Source organism: Candoia aspera, chromosome 2, assembly GCF_035149785.1.
Source record: "Candoia aspera isolate rCanAsp1 chromosome 2, rCanAsp1.hap2, whole genome shotgun sequence".
NCBI lineage: Eukaryota > Metazoa > Chordata > Lepidosauria > Squamata > Boidae > Candoia > Candoia aspera.
Window position 1 is genome coordinate 253,399,918 of NC_086154.1, and position 16,817 is coordinate 253,416,734.

Here is a 16,817-nt window from a genome sequence, read left to right on the forward strand (position 1 = left end):
TGTCTTGTATCGGGATGACAGGTTTTGTTTTTGCTTTTGAGTTGGCATTTGTAGAACCTAATTTAGGATAAAACCTGCAAGACAGAATGGGGAATTGTATTTCAAACTCATTAAGCCATGGAATATGGGGAGGTACAAATAGATGATAAAACCATTAAATAGGAAACAAAGTAAAAATGTATGAAGGCTGCTGTTGTGCAGTCCAATAAATGTCACCAGAATGCAAGGCAAACAGCATTCACTTGAAGTAAAAGCTCATTTTATTCCCCCAGTATTTCATTCATCCTCATCTTTATAAGACTAATGTCATGTAAACACTCACCTGTAAACAGATACCAGAGGTTGTTTGGCTCCAATGTTTCTACCTCACCCCTGCGAGCTGTCTTTCTGTGCCGTATTTTATAGCCGGTGATAAATCCATTTTGCATGCTGGATGGTGGGGGTAGCCAACTCACTTTGATGCTCTGTAAAGCAAACACATTACACTGGATGGTGCTTTACCCATTTTCTTATTCCCGAAGGCTCAATAGTGCCAGCCTGTTTGAAGGGCATGCTAGCTCATGTCCCATTGATTTTAATGGGTATATTGGAAAACTAGATATAATTCCTTGCACATTAGTACATCCTGCTAATAAGGATGTACAAATTGCTTTCCTTGATTAGGTGAAAGTAGGGCTATCATATTCAGATGATCACTAGATGGCAGCAAGGAATTAGAGGTTTTGTAGTTTTCTGCTGCCATCAAGAGGTTATCCAGCCCAGATACATAGCCATTGGTGAAGGCTCATCTTAGTCTAACACAATGTTTCTCAACCCTGGCCACTTTAATTCTGGGAGTTGAAGTCCACACACCTTAAAGTTGCTAAGGTTGAGAAACAATGGTCTAACATTTTGCTTCTTGCAGTGGCCAGCCAGAAGTTTCTGCAGTTCCTAAAAGCAGGAGACAAAGAAATTCCCTTCTCCTGCCATTGGTCCCCTGCAGGTGATATTTGGAGATATGCTGAACTCAACCTGGAGGTCATATTGAGTCTTACAGACATACCAAGACATTCCCTCCATGATTTGTGGCCATCACCATGACCTGTGGTCCTGAATTTCACAGGTGGCAATACCACTTCAGAAACCATTACTTTGTGCATACTGAAAATATTATTTCTATATAAAGCATCATTTTTATGCAGAAAACTATTCAGTTTCAGAACACACCATAATAGTAGTTAACCATTCTCTCTTACTGGCCCTTATGTTGAAATCACTGCCCACCAGACCCAACAGCTGTGTCCAGAAAACAAGTTCTACCAGGTCAGTTAAAAATCTAGTGCTACGGTGACATAATATGTAAAGCTTGGCCATTTGCTTGTTCAATATTTGTTTATTTATATATTTATGCCAATGATTTGTGCAAAAGCATTCTGGGAGCCTACTTTCAGCAGGATGGGCCTAGGAAGAAGCTCTGTTCTCTGTTCCTTCCTGCTTTTCTTTTTATATCAAAAAATAAATCTATCAATGGGCGCACTCATTCATTAAAATAAACGACTATCGCTCCAAACTGAACAGCAGCAACTGCCAATAAAACTGCAGATAATATAAAGGAAGTAGATAGATGTTATTATTTTGCTGTAAGAATTTCAGTACTCTTATGTTGCAGTACAACTCTTGGGAGCAACATGAATCTAAAGGGGAGGCTCATAAAATGTCTTAATTAATCCAGTAAAGCAACAGAGGGGAAAAAAAATAGCAAACGTCAAAACAACAATGCTAAAGGCACTGTTTTTGTTTGCAAGCAAAGGGGCATAAAGATAACCTTAAAGGTCAGCGTAAAGCAGTCAAAAGAGTTACTTTGCCAACTATGTTATTGTATGTTGAACACTGTTCTGTAAAGTGAGCCCTGTCAAAATGGATTCCTTTGAACACACTTCTGCAAAACACGCATGACAGCCCAGAGCTAATAATCAAGCTCCTTCTGAAGGTGGGTTTAGAGCTATTCCAGAAAAGTGCAAAACCCGTGGTGAAAAGCAGCATGGACAAACGATGCCAGAGAGAGCTGTCCTGTGAACCTGGAGAGAGAGGGTGTTCCCTCTTTCTCTCCCACTTTAGCAGTTAGACCTCTGGCCCACACCACTGTCAGTTTCTATTTAGGCTGATCTAGGTCTTCTCTTCAAGCCAGGCAGGCCCTGTATCTCCTACGCTGGATGCATGGGGAGAGCCCAGATGGAAAGAACCGGAGTCTCCTGCAACCCAGTGCAGAATGAGCTAGAAACCCTGCAGAGGCCGAAGAGGGTGGCGTGTGCCTATAGCAGCCTAAAACGTCAGATAGGTGCCAGGTTAACCCTATTCCCAAGGAGTCAGCAGACTGCAATATTGACCAAAGGGTTGGCAAAGTGTCAGATTGCATTTATGGCAAAACTGCTGTAACAGGGTGCCTTCTTAAAAGGAAACACACAACTCTAAGTCCAAGACAGAGAAGGTTGACTTAAGTAAATCGCAAATATGGGCTGGGCATTAAATGAAGGCCATACATTAGGAGGTCATGGCAGGAAAAAAAATGGCTGCTGGAGTACAGGTAGTCTTCGACTTACAACCATAATTGGGACTGGAACTTTGGTCGCTAAGTGATGCAGTCATTAAGTGAAGCATCATGTGACTGCACCCGATTTTATGACCTTTTTTGCCACAGCTGTTAAGCAAATCACTGAAGTCGTTAAGCAAATCATGCACTCATTAAGTGAATTTGGCTTCCCCCATTGATTGGGTCACATGACTGCCATTGCAAATGGTGATCACATGACCCTGGGATGCTGCGACCGTTGTAAATACATGCCAATTGCCAAGCACCCAACTTTTGATCACATGACTGCATGGATGCTGCGACGGTCATAAGTGCAAGGACTTGTAAGTCACTTTTTTCAGCACTGTCATAACTTTGAACAGTCGCTAAACAAATGGTTGTAAGTTGAGGAGTGCCTGTATGTTCATGCTATAGTTAGGTGTGTGTGGGAAAAGGCCCTTAGGGTAGGACTACCATATTTGGGGTACAGTAAGTATTTACTGTATGTGTCAGCCCTTTGCAGTTGTCCAGATCAGGAAACAGATTATGCTAGAAGACTTTGTTGAGATAGACTATATTAACAGAATCTTGCAGGTCTGACTGTGTTTTTCCTCCCCTCCTTCTTATAGCCCAGTGAGTCAGGGAGAAGCCAGCCTAAGTCTCTTCCTAATGCTGCCTCCTTTCCTAGGGCTTAAGGAATTTTTTTGTTTTGTTTTTCTAATGGCTTCTGAATATTTCCCTCAAGGCCATCTCCATGGCTCTCTACAACATGATGGCAGCAGAGAAATACTAAAACTCTAACTTCACTCCCTTTAGTCTTTGGATTTTTGCATTTTAGTAGACCTATTTAGGGAGTTCTGTAGTGGTGCAGCCAATATCTGCCCTGCAATTTCTGGGGATGTTTCCATCCCCCGCAAGAGAGGTTCCTAGTTTTCTAACATCTTAATCTCAGTGTGCTTGAGAATTTCTTTCACATTTCTCTTGGGGAAGATTTTGAGCTTAGTTTACTGCTGGAGTGCTGTGATGTTTTGGTCTTCTGTTAGATGTGTTTCCGTCGACTTGCTGCCTTCCCAACTGTCAATCCACCCATCTACCCCAGGGGAGGAATTCCCTTCTATGCCTTTCCTTGGGATTGAATACAAGCATGAACAGCATGCAGGCTATAGACCTCTGGAGAGAGGACTGTCCAATGAAAAACAAACCATCCACATTCTCACTGATGGGTTTCCTTGTAGCTAAGTAAGTGCAAGACAATCACACTCCACTCAGAACAATTTCACTGAAATTTCAAAAGCAAATTCTGTTTCACTAAATTGAATGAAAACTGGTAAATTCTGCCTGGCACTTGCAGTTCTAGGTTTTGGACTTAATGTTTTAACCCTCCCTTCCAAGAGGGCCGTGTACATTACTTCAGTTCTGCAACAGACTTGATATATCTCTTTTCTCACTCCTGCCTTTTCTAACTGAGAGCTGGTGCTACTTTCCAGTTACGCTACAGCAGAGAGCATCTGTGTCTTCCTCCAGACAGATTTTGCCAACATCTGGAAGGCTAGAGAATGCTTATCCTTATATTAGAACAAACAACTGGTTTGCCAACTTTAAGAAGCACACATATAGACATATTCACAGCATGTAGTTTTGCATTTAGAAATTCACTTAAAGCCTAGCACCTACAGATGAGAATTAAATCACTTTGCTTTCACGGCTGTGGTGCTAAACACATTTGCTTAAAGAAAAGGACCATTGTGCTTCAGGATGATATAATTTCAGAGGAAAATAATAAAGCAAGCACCTGCAAAATATGCACATGTTTGGCCAACTACCATTTCTAGAAAGTATTTTTAAAAATATACATGAAGAAGTAATGCTGAGCCGTGTGGCTGTGGTGCAGTGTTTCTGGATTCAGAGTCTAAAAAATGGGGGGCTGTGAAATGTGTGAAGGCTCACACCTAGCATCTGTAGCAGTGTCTTAAATCTCAGATGTCTTTTTGTGGGATTTTGTTGAAGCTGCAGTCCTAAGAAAAGACACAGCTACTTTAAGGAGTTGCCAATATGTGTCATCTGAGGACTTCACAGCTGTGATGAGCTATACGTCATGGAAGGATTCCAGGATGCTTCAATCTTGAGGTTGCCCCAGAAATTCTTAGTCTGAAATTATGAATGCCCAATGAACTGCAGAACCTAGGTGCTGGTCTCCAAAGTCTAGCCACAATTGCATTTCTGGAGCTCCCACTTTCAAGGGCTCCACAGTGATTCTCTCTGGTGCTAAAAAAAGCTGTGTCTAAATCAAGATTACCAATTAAACAGGATTGTAATAGCATTTTTCAGTGACTGCCCAGGATTAGCTATGTAAGGTCTAGCCTTTCCTTTCAAACAAAGGTGGAAATCCAGCAGGTGCTGACAAATGTTTTGCAAAACATCCCAATTTACAGTAGGAAGTTGATTAATTCACAGATAAATGTAAAGCATCGGTGCACAAGGAGTTTTATGAATTCAGGATGAAATTCCATTTCTGCAAATGTATGGTCAAAATCCTTGTTGTATACCATCTCAGATGCATTGTGTGCTGGCTGTTATAAAATGTCCTTGTGGACTGCCTCTATCCATTCTGGAAATAGCTTTGTTAAATCTGAGTTTGATAGCCAACGATTGTGAAGAATGCCGTAGGCATGTAATGGTTACATGAAAATGCAGATGTACAGAAATAGTTTTAAAATGTACTTTATAAGCCCAAGAGCAAACTTATACAATATTTTGAAAACAGTACTATTTCTAGAAGTTAAGAAGCATCTTACAAATATAGGATTAAATGTAACCATATAAAACAGGATTAAAAGGAAGATTTTATCTAGTGGTACAAATCTACCAAAATCAATAGATGTCTCAGTTCTGTAGTGGATCATTTTATGAGTTCAATAGAAATGATCAGGTTTTGACACATAAGATCACACCGAGAGCAACGTAAGTTATTTCTGGGTCCAAAATATAATTTAGCCACCAATTCGCTCACCAGAATACCTCACTGGAGTAACTGAAGAAAAACAGATAAAGAAATAATTATTTTCACATTTGTCTGCTTCATTGACATTGCCTTGGATTACTGTGTTGTCCAGAACTGGTCAGTTGGCTGGGGTTGAGCAAATAATTCATGTTTAAAATCTATATTTTATGTAATATTTTAAAATAATTTTTCCAATGTTTTACATATTATGCAATCCAGTCTTGAGCAATGTCCTGAGATGGGCGGCCATATAAATGTGATACATACATACATACATACATAAATTTGGGAAACATTTTAGTGGTAAAAATGTGTGCCTCAGAACAAGGGTGGGCAACCTCCGGTGGGACCAAGGACCACTCTTATTCTTTTGGCAATTGGTTACAGTGGGTTAGAGGGAATTAGAAAGATTTTATTTATTTATTTATTTAGACACTTGTAGAGTGCCAAATCACATATACTTATAGGTGCTTCTGACACCATTTTTAAACTGCAACATGATTATTTTAGTTATCATCTATTCCTGCCTATCCCAGCCCAGGGTAACTGCAGAGGGGTCCAATTGTTGGCTTTGACTTGGCGATTCAAGTCCTGCCACCTTTGTACATGTGACATATGTTAAAAAGGGGTGAGTCTATGATTACATGGTCAGGGCCACCATCTTGACTTTTTGGGAAACCCCCACCCCCAATGCCCAGATGCCCCTGCCTTAGAAGCTTAAGGAATGCTTTTTGTCCCACAGGTACCCACAACAGAGGGTGCTTGTGTAGGCTTAATAATTTTGCCCTTAAATCTGTCCCCAAGCTCAGTTCCCAAACACAAAAGATGGAATATTTTAACTGCAGGATCATTTTAGTGAAAATAGCAAAGGCATCTTTCATATTGTTTGGGAGAAGGCAGTGGTAAACCATTCCTGTATTTTACCAATAACACTCCATAGATAGACAAGATAAAGTGGTCAACAATATAATGCTGGATGATGGGCTTCTCAGGTATCAGATGGAACGCAATATGTTGTGGAGGAAGAGCTGAGAACCTTTTGGTTTATCATGCAGCTAGTGAGATATTTAATTGCTGATGTTATGTGGGAAAGGGAAATCCAAAGCTGCAAAGACAGAATTACAGTGGGAACATGGAACCTAAGAAGCATGAACATGGGAAAACTTAGAAGGATGAAATGAATTGACTACATTTTGACATGATAGCATCAGTGAACTGAAGTGGACTGGAATTGTACACTTTCAGTCAGAGGATCATATTTTTTACTACTCAGAACACAAAAATTAAAGAAGGAATGGCATTGCTTTCACAATCAGAAAGGATATAGCGAGCACTCAGTGACTAAATAATATCAATTAGACTTTGTGGACAACATTTTAACATGACAATTATCCAAGTTTATGCTCTAATCACTGATGCAGAAGAAGAGATTGGCACGTTTTACAGTCAAGTTTAATCTGAATTCTACAGAACTTGCAAACAAGATGTACTACTTGTGGTTGGAGATTGGAATGTCAGAGCAAGCAAACTGCATGTCAGAACAGATGGTGGAAATTACCAAGAAGAGGAAACAAGCCAAAGCCAAGAAGGAACTTAACAGAATTTCAGAGATCTGTTAGAAGTGACAAGAAGCAATGACACCTATAAAGACATTGAAGATGGAAACAAGCACGGAAAAATGAGCCATGTATTCCAAAATATCTCCAAACTCAAAAGGAGATTCCAACCTCAAACTGATCCAAAGAACATAAAACAAAGATTGAAGGAGTGTACTGCAATTATGTACAGTAGATATGTCAACATCCAAAATACCTTAGAAAATATTCTCTTGGTAATAAGAACCTCTAATATTAGAAGATGAAGTTGGATCATCACTCTGGTCATTACCAAGTTGGAGGATGATAGGAATTGATGGAATACCTACAGACATATGTCAAGTAACAGAAGAAGAATTAGTAACTTCTAACCAAACTATGTCAACACATCTAAAGAATGACAATGTGGTCAATAGGTTTCAGGAGATCAGTGTACGTATCAATACCAAAGAAAGGAGACTTAACGTGTGCAAACTATATAAAAAAAAGTTCACATGCTAGTAAAATGATACTTAAAATCATTCATTGCAGATTAGAATTCTACATGGAAAGGGGAATGCTGCCTTTTAATCCGGTTTTAGAAAAGACTGAGGAACAAGAGACTTACTGCTATTGCATCCTGGATAACTGAAAAAGTCAAAGAATACAAAAAAAAAAGTCAGTATGTGATTCATTGAATATGGAAGAGACGTTAAGTCATCCAAGTCAAGATGTGGAATGTCCTTAGGAAAATGGAAATGCTAGAGCATTTTACTGTCCTCATACAGAACCTACAGACAGGACAACAAGCCACAATTTGGATGAAACATGGCAAAACAGATTGGTCAGCAAAGGAATAAGAACAAGGTTGTATATTCTTTCCTCATTTATTCAACCTTTATGCTGAATAAAGGGAAACTGGATTGGAAGAAAATAATCATGGTTTTAAAATCGGAGAAAGAAACATCAATAATCTGCGCTATGCTGGTAATACTATTCTGATAGCTGAAAACACTGCAGAACTCTGCAGGCTCTGGTAATGAAAGTCAAGGAGCACAGTGAAAAAAAAATGGGACTGCAATTAAATATAAACAAGACCAAAATGATGACAGCAACTAGTTTTAAAACTGATAACTAAGACACTAATGGATAGCTTCTGCCTTTTAGGATCAATCATCAATAGTAACGGAACCAGCTGTCAAGAAATATTCCATAGACTGGCACTTGATAGGGTACGAATGAGGACCTTGGCAAAGATATTCAGATGTCGTGATATGTGCAACGGTTTTCTCTGTGACCCTCTATGGAAGTGAAAGTTGGACTATGAAGAAGCAGGATGGAAACAGTACTGATCCTTTTGAAATTTAGTGTTGAGGACTCTCAGGAAGAACACTAATATCCAAGAAAACAACCAAATGCATCATAGAAGAAAATTAGTTCAGAAGCACAAAGACAAGACTCAAACTATCATATTTTGGACAGATCATACAAAGATCCAGTCCCCTTGAGACATCCATAATGCTGGGAAAAGTTGAAAGAAAGAGTAAAAGAGGACAGCCAGCAGCAAGGTGGATGCGCTTGATTACACTGGCAATGGGTGTACTGCTGGAAGACCTGAAGGGCCAGAATGGGAACATCTCAGAGGAGATCTAACTAAGTAGTTGCTAACAGCACCCTGATAGCACTTAATCAATTAATCAAGCAATCAATGCCTGGATACAGTACCAGGTAATAGGTAATTTCTGTACATAGAACCAATTCAAGAGTTAGAAAAAGAGACTGAAGCATGAGGCAACAGCTAGATACAAGGGCAGGCTTTTGGTCAGTTCCAGGATGAATTAATCAATCCTGCTGTCTAGCAATTGTTGCATATTTATGCTTTATCTTGTAAAAAACCCTAGTTATATGCTCTTTGATGTGTCTACTTGCAGTTTCAGAGTAGTTGGCACTGCTCAGGTTGGCCACTTATCTCCAAAAATAGGGGACATGCATCACCAAAAAGGAGAATAGAAAGAGGACCAAATGTGTGTATAACCAGTCTATTTTTATGTTTAGCTATATATGCACATTCAAGTAGTTTTTTAAAAAAAAAAAAAATGCCTCTCTCTGTAGAGGGAAAGATGTTTAAGATGGACCAGCCCTAAGGTCACTCTTCAGGCTGGTTCATTTCTACCATTCTTTAACTTTAAAGGAGACTTAAATGAGCCAATCCTTCCGTCAATAAAAAGGACTGCCTCAGCTTTGTTGAGATCACTTTTTCTTTCCCTAATGGAGAAATTGATGGATTCCCCCCCCCCCCCTTTATTGTTTTGACCAGTGAGCAGCTTTGCAGCTGGCATAACAGGAAAGAGATTTATTTCTCCGGGAAATGGACCATCCTGAGGAGAAATGAACAGAACATGATGTGGTGACATCCTACCAGGAATGAGCTGCTCTTACCTTCAGAGAGGAAAATCTATCCTCAGAAATGTCTATTATAGCAGCTGTGAATGTTCTGCAGATACCAACTGCCGAGAGAACTCTATGAATACAATACACAGCATTCATTCAGTTTGCCCAGATTGCAAAAGACCGGGGAGGCTTCAGATAATGCTTAGCAGGAAATGAGACAAATGTTTATGCTTGTAAGATCTCCAGTCACCTTCCTCTTCCTTCTGTCTGGATCGATATATAAAACTGAACCACAGTTGAGGATTTATTATTCAGAGTGGCTGGATTTACAGAACATGCTAAGGTTCAGTCTCAGGATTCAGGTAGTCTTTGACTTACAACCATTCATTCAGTGACCATTCAAAGTTACAACAGTGCTGAAAAAGTGACTTACAACCAGTCCTTGCACTTATGACCATCACAGCCCCCCTGCGGTCAGATGATCAAAATTCAGGCACTTGGCAACTGGCATGTATTTATGATGGTTGCAGCGTCCTGGGGTCACATGATCACCATTTGTGACCTTCCCAGCCAGCTTCTGACAAACAAAGTCAATGGAGGAAGCCAGATTCACTTAATGATCATGTGATTCAATTAATGACCATGGTGATTGGCTTAACAACTATGGCAAAAAGGTCATCAAATTGGGTGTGACTCACTTAACAGCTGTCTCACTTAGAGACAGAAGCTCCGGTCCCAATTGTGGTTGTAAGTCAAGGACTACCTCTGTCTGTTATTTGTATATGTATTATCCTTTACTTATCCACTAACATAAGAGCAGAAATGAAGAGCAAATGGGCCATTGTAGGAAGAACAAGAACAGTTAAAGTACATTTGTACATTTGTAGATATATGGAATCTAACACATATAGGCGCTTAAGAATCTAATATGCTTATGTGCACCAAGTAGGTCATCATGAACTTTACTCATAAGTTCTTGTAGGACAGTGAATTGATTTTAACTTTTAATTGAGATGTCTTATGTAGTGAAGCCAGGCTGATGCAAGGAACAGCAATGTAAGAAAGTTGTAGGCTCATCTTTAAGTGCACATATATTAGCCAAGGACTTTTGTTGAGATCAAGAACCTAAAAGCATGTAGGTCACTAAACTTGTTAGATACACATGCTAAGAACAGTCCAAAATATAAACCAAAGCCAGGCATTATATACCAAGTGAGTTATGGACAAGGTTTTTTGAAAACAAGGCAATGTTAACAACTGTGCACGCACGGTGGAGGTTAAAGAATATTAACGTTGTTCAATGAAGAATAACATGGAGAGTGAGGGAAGTCCAGCTAAATGGGCACATTTCATGAAAAGGGTAAAAGATAATACATCCTAGAAAAGGAGGGAAAGATTTTAGGAAAATTAGATTTTTAAGAGCATTCAGAGATTCTTTGGGGGTTGGGAGTTGATGATGATGATGATGATGATTAGGAGGAGAGTATTTTTTGGCAGAATGACTTTTTTATTTTGTTCCTGCCTATCTGCCCATTATGTTCTGCTCTCAATGAGCACAGCCTGAGGCTAAACTGTAAGCAGACTTCACATATTTAGCCATTTGTAATTTTACGTTTCATTTTAAGTAAGGCATTATTTTATTTTAATTGTATTTAAACCATTTTATGTAAAGGGCAGATGCATAACATGCTCCTAAATGTTATACATTATAACTTGTGGGAATTAGGGAAATTTTATTTTCCTAAATTCTTTCCCCGCACACTCTTGCTTTAGCTGGAGTCCAGTCAGCACCAGCAAGGAAGAGCAACATTAAGGATAATGGGAAAGGTAATCCTACAAAATCTGAAGAAGTAAAGGCTTCCCACCACTGCATTACAGCTAATACACATTAAGTAGTAACAGAAGGAATAATTGGCAGTGGGAGTTAGCATCTGTGAAACCATCATGAACATCCTGATGCCTTACATTAACTTAACACATGTTGGGTAGAATAGCAGGGTTTAATGATCCACAATTCTTAAAGATGAATATTTTGTTGAGTTAAACTGAACTCAGCTGACTTTCATGGACTCTCATCACAATCTTGGCAGTAATATGGAAGTGGTTTGCCAGTGCCATTACTAGCATGAATTTTTATCTTCCCACTGCAGGCTACAACACTGGGATTTCTGGGTTCACAATTATCCTGCAGAATTCAGGCAAACAGGTGAGTTTGGACAAGGAGATTCCTTCCTTCTGTGACCTGAATTAGCACTCCCTGATCAGGTGTTTTCCAAGTGATTCTTACAAAACTGTTTAACATCAGATGACTCATAGAATCAGCCTTGGATATGGATTCATGTAGATTTTGGTCTCGATATACCTTGGCTTTTCTCAACATATTCTTTGCAAGAGGAATGGTCTAGCAAGTTGGGAGGACAGTCTGGATCTCTCTGTGTCTCTCCTCCACACAGATACATGCTCTCAGATATAACATTTCCACAAAACCTGGTTTTTCAATTGCTCATGAAGATGGCCAACCTACAGCAGTGGCAAAATGTATACTCTATACAAGCCACTTCTCAAATGACTTAAAGAAATTTTATTTAATTAGAGGAGGCATGGTACACTGGGCACAGTCAATTGGTGACTTTTTTGGCACAGAAGGGGAAAAATCCATCTGCCTGAAGGCCAATGTGGATGCTGCAAATTAAATTACTGACACTGCTTGGGACTGCCAGCAGTTGCCTTGGCTACAAGCAATTTCACATTTCAAAATCATGTTGCTGGTACTGTTGTTGTTTTTTGTGTTTTCACCCCCCCCCCCTTAATCAACAAAAAGAAAATAATTATATTTGGCCATAGCTTTTAAAACATTAAGCCCTTCCAGGCAACAGACTCAGATCACACATACTAATTTTCATATTGCAGTGTTTATCTTCCACAATTATTTCCATAAATGGCTTTTATATTAAATAACACTTTAGCACTGTCAAATTATCCCAGCATTAAAGATACTCAGGGAAAAAAAGCTAATGTTCTACTATGTATATCTGTGTCAACTCCTAAAAAGAAAAGGAAGTCTATGACCTCATACACATTCAGGAATTTCCACCTCATTTTCTATCTCTTGAATGTATGAACTGCCTCTAAGATTTAGGGTTTCTCTTGTGATCTGATTTGCTGTAGAAATTCCTTTTGATGTCTGACCCCCATGTTGTTGTTTATTCGTTTAGTCGCTTCCGACTCTTCGTGACTTCATGGACCAGCCCACGCCAGAGCTTCCTGTCAGTCGTCAACACCCCCAGCTCCCCCAGGGACGAGTCCGTCACCTCTAGAATATCATCCATCCACCTTGCCCTTGGTCGGCCCCTCTTCCTTTTGCCCTCCACTCTCCCTAGCATCAGCATCTTCTCCAGGGTGTCCTGTCTTCTCATTATGTGGCCAAAGTATTTCAGTTTTGCCTTTAATGTCATTCCCTCAAGTGAGCAGTCTGGCTTTATTTCCTGGAGGATGGACTGGTTGGATCTTCTTGCAGTCCAAGGCACTCTCAGAATTTTCCTCCAACACTGACCCCCATATGCATTTGCAAATCACCACTAGATACTATAGTTATTAATTGCATTTCTTATCTGTTATAATATGCATTACATGCTAAACTGCAATCCCTTTCACACCAGCTATGTTCTGAATGGTAGTTCGTTAGTAGCAATCAACCTCAGAAATCTGCAAGGAATGTAACATATTCAGTTACAGGCCCATAAAAGGCCCAGTTCATAGTTTGATTCTGCTGTGATATCCACACAGAAATCCATCTGAGTTTCAGCCCATTTGATCTGTCCTTTTTCTTTACAAAGAGGTGACTTTCACATGCTTGCTTCATTAAAGGTAGCCTTTGAAACAGGAAAGACCTATGAGTTTTGTGATAGATTTGAACTGGGAATCACATAGGCTTCAGATAGGACCCAAGTCTACTCAAAAATCACAGTGAGTGAGTGTTTTGGACATCAAATGGGTTAGCCATATTGGCCTTTGCTGTTACTGCTAGGTGATATAAAGTGCCCAGATACATTGGTATAAATACTGGGGCTGTGCAGATCTTCAAAGCAGTTCTTTGCTTTCTTCAAAGTTTTTTTTTTGGTAGTAACTTTATTAAGTATTATAATTGCTACAGTAAAAAACTAATACAAACTAAAAAAAAAGAATAAAAAGAATGAAGGTGCAGAAAAGAAAGTAAAAAGTAAAAATAGAGAAATAGAAAATAAATAGAATAAAGAATATAGTGTGTATGAGTGTATATATATACACACACATACAAAATATATAAAAATATAAAAATATATGTATAAATATACAAATTATATAAAGAAGTGACTTCCAATATTCATCACAAGTGTAAACAATTTTAGTGACTTTTCACCTCCTCTTAAATGATAACAAATGATCTCTTCTTCCCATATCCCATCTCTCATCTATAAACAAATCCATAAAGTATGACCATCTCAATCCTGGTGTCAGAAAAAGTCCATTAAGGGTTACCAGAAATAACAACATATTTATTTTAACGTTGATCAAAAAACCCAACTTCATAGTCCTTCTTTTTACTTCTAACAATCTTGATCTTTAGTCCCTGCAAATATTGTCCCAGAACTTGATTTCTTTTCATTTTTAAATTTGTCCCTTCTCACAAGATTCTCCAAAACTTTAGCAAGCCTCTTTTCTAAATCCAGTATAGGAAAATTATCCAGGTCACTCTCTTGGTTTATTGTTTGTATATCCCTTTTAATTATTAAGACATCAGCCATTTTATTTTGTATGTCCAGTGTAACATTTCTTTCTATGTCATTCTTGTAGCCTGTCTTTTGTGAATCCACTTTCAACTCAGTCTCAATCTTGTCAGGTAAAACCTGTTCCTCTTCCACAACATCTTTTAGAGACAGTCTCTTCATGGAGGCAGATGTCTCTGTTGACACTATTAAAATTAACTTCTGAATCTGTTGTTCATAAATATCCTTCAATTTGTCCAATGTTAGAATATTTTGCTTCATTCTGTAATTGTAAGTTGAGTTTATGTGTTCTTCTCCTTTAATTGTAATCTTTAGTTCTCTCTAGTTGCCCCTAGTGTCCATATTTTACAGTCTTATCTTTTTTTAAAAAAAAATTCAAACAAAAGCATTTTCCCATGGGAAGGATTCTTTATAATTAATTCCAAAATCTCATTTCAAATTTATCTGGACCCTTAGACATTTGTAACTTTCTAAAATCAAAGTTTTAATCACCCTTTTACTGTTTATCCCAAGAAAAAAAAAGTTCTTAACTTGTTAAAACTTTCTTTCACTAAGGATTGAAGGAAACTCAGTGCTGTCAGTCTTGTTGATCCAAAAGTTCCTAATAGCTGAAAAGCAGTTAACTAGCAATATCCAAAAGGATTAGAAAAAGAAGTATGCTAACCAATGTCCTTTCAAAGGCACTGACCATGGTTTGAGCAAGATGGCTATTCCCTCACCTCCCAGAGCATTAAACCCATCTGAGATGGCTATCTTGCAGTCTCCTCATGAGGTGTAGCTGTCTGGAGCACTTGTGGGCAATCTCAAGTCCTCTCCTTATTCAGAGAGGAGTTATCAAAGAGACAGTCTACTCGCCATCTCTTCATTCTACCGCGGTTGTCTGCTCCACTTTCCGAAGCCATTTTCAGTCTGCCATTTCTTTCTCTGGAAGCCACCTCTTTGGTCAAAGTTTGAAGGAACTATCCCCTGGAAGGTGCTTCCTGAAGCAACATGGCCCTCTTTGCTTTTCTTCTTTTCTCCTCTGAATCCTTTTCAGCCTCTTCTACATTTGCAAAAGGCAGAATAGGTTCTTGCACAGTCATCTTACTACATGCTAGAATAATACAATGTCAGAGTTGGAAGGGACTTTTGAGACCCTGAAGTCCTGGGGTAAGTTCTAGAGTGCAGGAATCCAAATTAAAGCAGACTGTCTGCTTCTCCACATGAACAGAGAAAATAGGTGCTTGTGTATTGTGTCTTTCTGCTCAGTTTCTAGCTCTGAGCCCAGCTCAACCTCTTGATGATAGGAAGAGCCTAGTCTGGAAGCACAGTGGCTAGAGATCTTACTGAATCATGCTGCATTCATTCTTTGCCAACCATGAAAATGTAATGACTCTGTTAAGTCAAGAAAGGCTCCCAGTTCTATTGTTTAGCAATGTAATCACTATTTTTTTGCAACTCTGTTTTTGACTCTTAAGGCACCAACTGGCATGTGATCAAAATGTCATTCAGAGCCAGTGAACTGTAATAGTTAAAGCACTTAACGAGGAGTGGGATGACCCATATTCTAGTCCATCCTCAGTCATGGAAGCTCACCTGGGGGCTTGTGGGCTGGACATTCTCACCCCAACCTCCCTCCCTGACTCCCTCCCTTCCCTTCCACAATCTGTACAAGTCACAGTGATGAAAAACTGACAAAATGTGTCACAACCTCATGATGAAAACCCCAGCCTTTATTACTAGTGTCCTGATGTCAGACACAAGTATGAAAGTCACAGGATTTGTGAAAGTCACAGGACATCACATCATGATGTCAAGACACACATTTCATTATTTTGTCCTCCCATGGATGGTTATATTTCCTTCCTTCTTTTCTGTTGCTTGTTTTTAAGCCATAATAATTATAAAGGGGTTATACAGTGCTAGAAAGGAATGAATGAATATATGAATGAATGATTAATTAATTAAGTAATTAATTAATTCACAACCATGAAGGATCAGAATTCAGGCCAGTTTGGCCCCACTCCTGATCCTGATAGACTTTAATGCATTTTTTTTCCACTTTACATTTCCCAAACCTTCCTTGAGCTACATGTGAATTAAAATGCTCTAATATATAAATAGTACACTTTTCTGAATTTTGCAATGCAGTTTGATTTTTTTCTTAAGTGTAGGAACCTGTTTAGCATGGTAAAGTGTGTGAAAAACGATTGTATTAGGCAAAGTATCAGCAAAATGTACTACAAAGGAAAATTGTTTGCAAAGGTAGAAAAATGCCTATATTACAAGAAAAGTTCACGAAGATGAATATACAGTATATGATTATGCAGACTCATTTAGACAAATCCACAAACTTATTTTTTTAAAAAAAGTATGAATCAAACTTAAGACCAGGAGCGGGGAGGGGGAAAGGATTGAAATCAAAGATTCAGCAGAGCAGTCCTCTGGGGCTTTGGAGGGAGACTTCATGACAGAAGAAATATCACATCTAAATGCTAAATGGGTTCATAATGTCCAAAGTAGAAAAGGCTGTGACTTTTTACTAGGGCCACTCCAGG

The 16,817-nt window shown here is 38.9% G+C and overlaps 1 protein-coding gene across 1 annotated transcript in view; it reads right to left on the reverse strand.

Annotated features, from left to right (window-relative positions):
• DCC (DCC netrin 1 receptor) overlaps positions 1–16,817 on the reverse strand; it is a 652,649-nt gene that overhangs the window by 180,072 nt on the left and 455,760 nt on the right. The window contains exon 13 of the mRNA XM_063293179.1: positions 323–464. Coding sequence (XP_063149249.1) covers positions 323–464 — 142 coding nt within the window. The remainder of the gene's footprint in view (positions 1–322; positions 465–16,817) is intronic.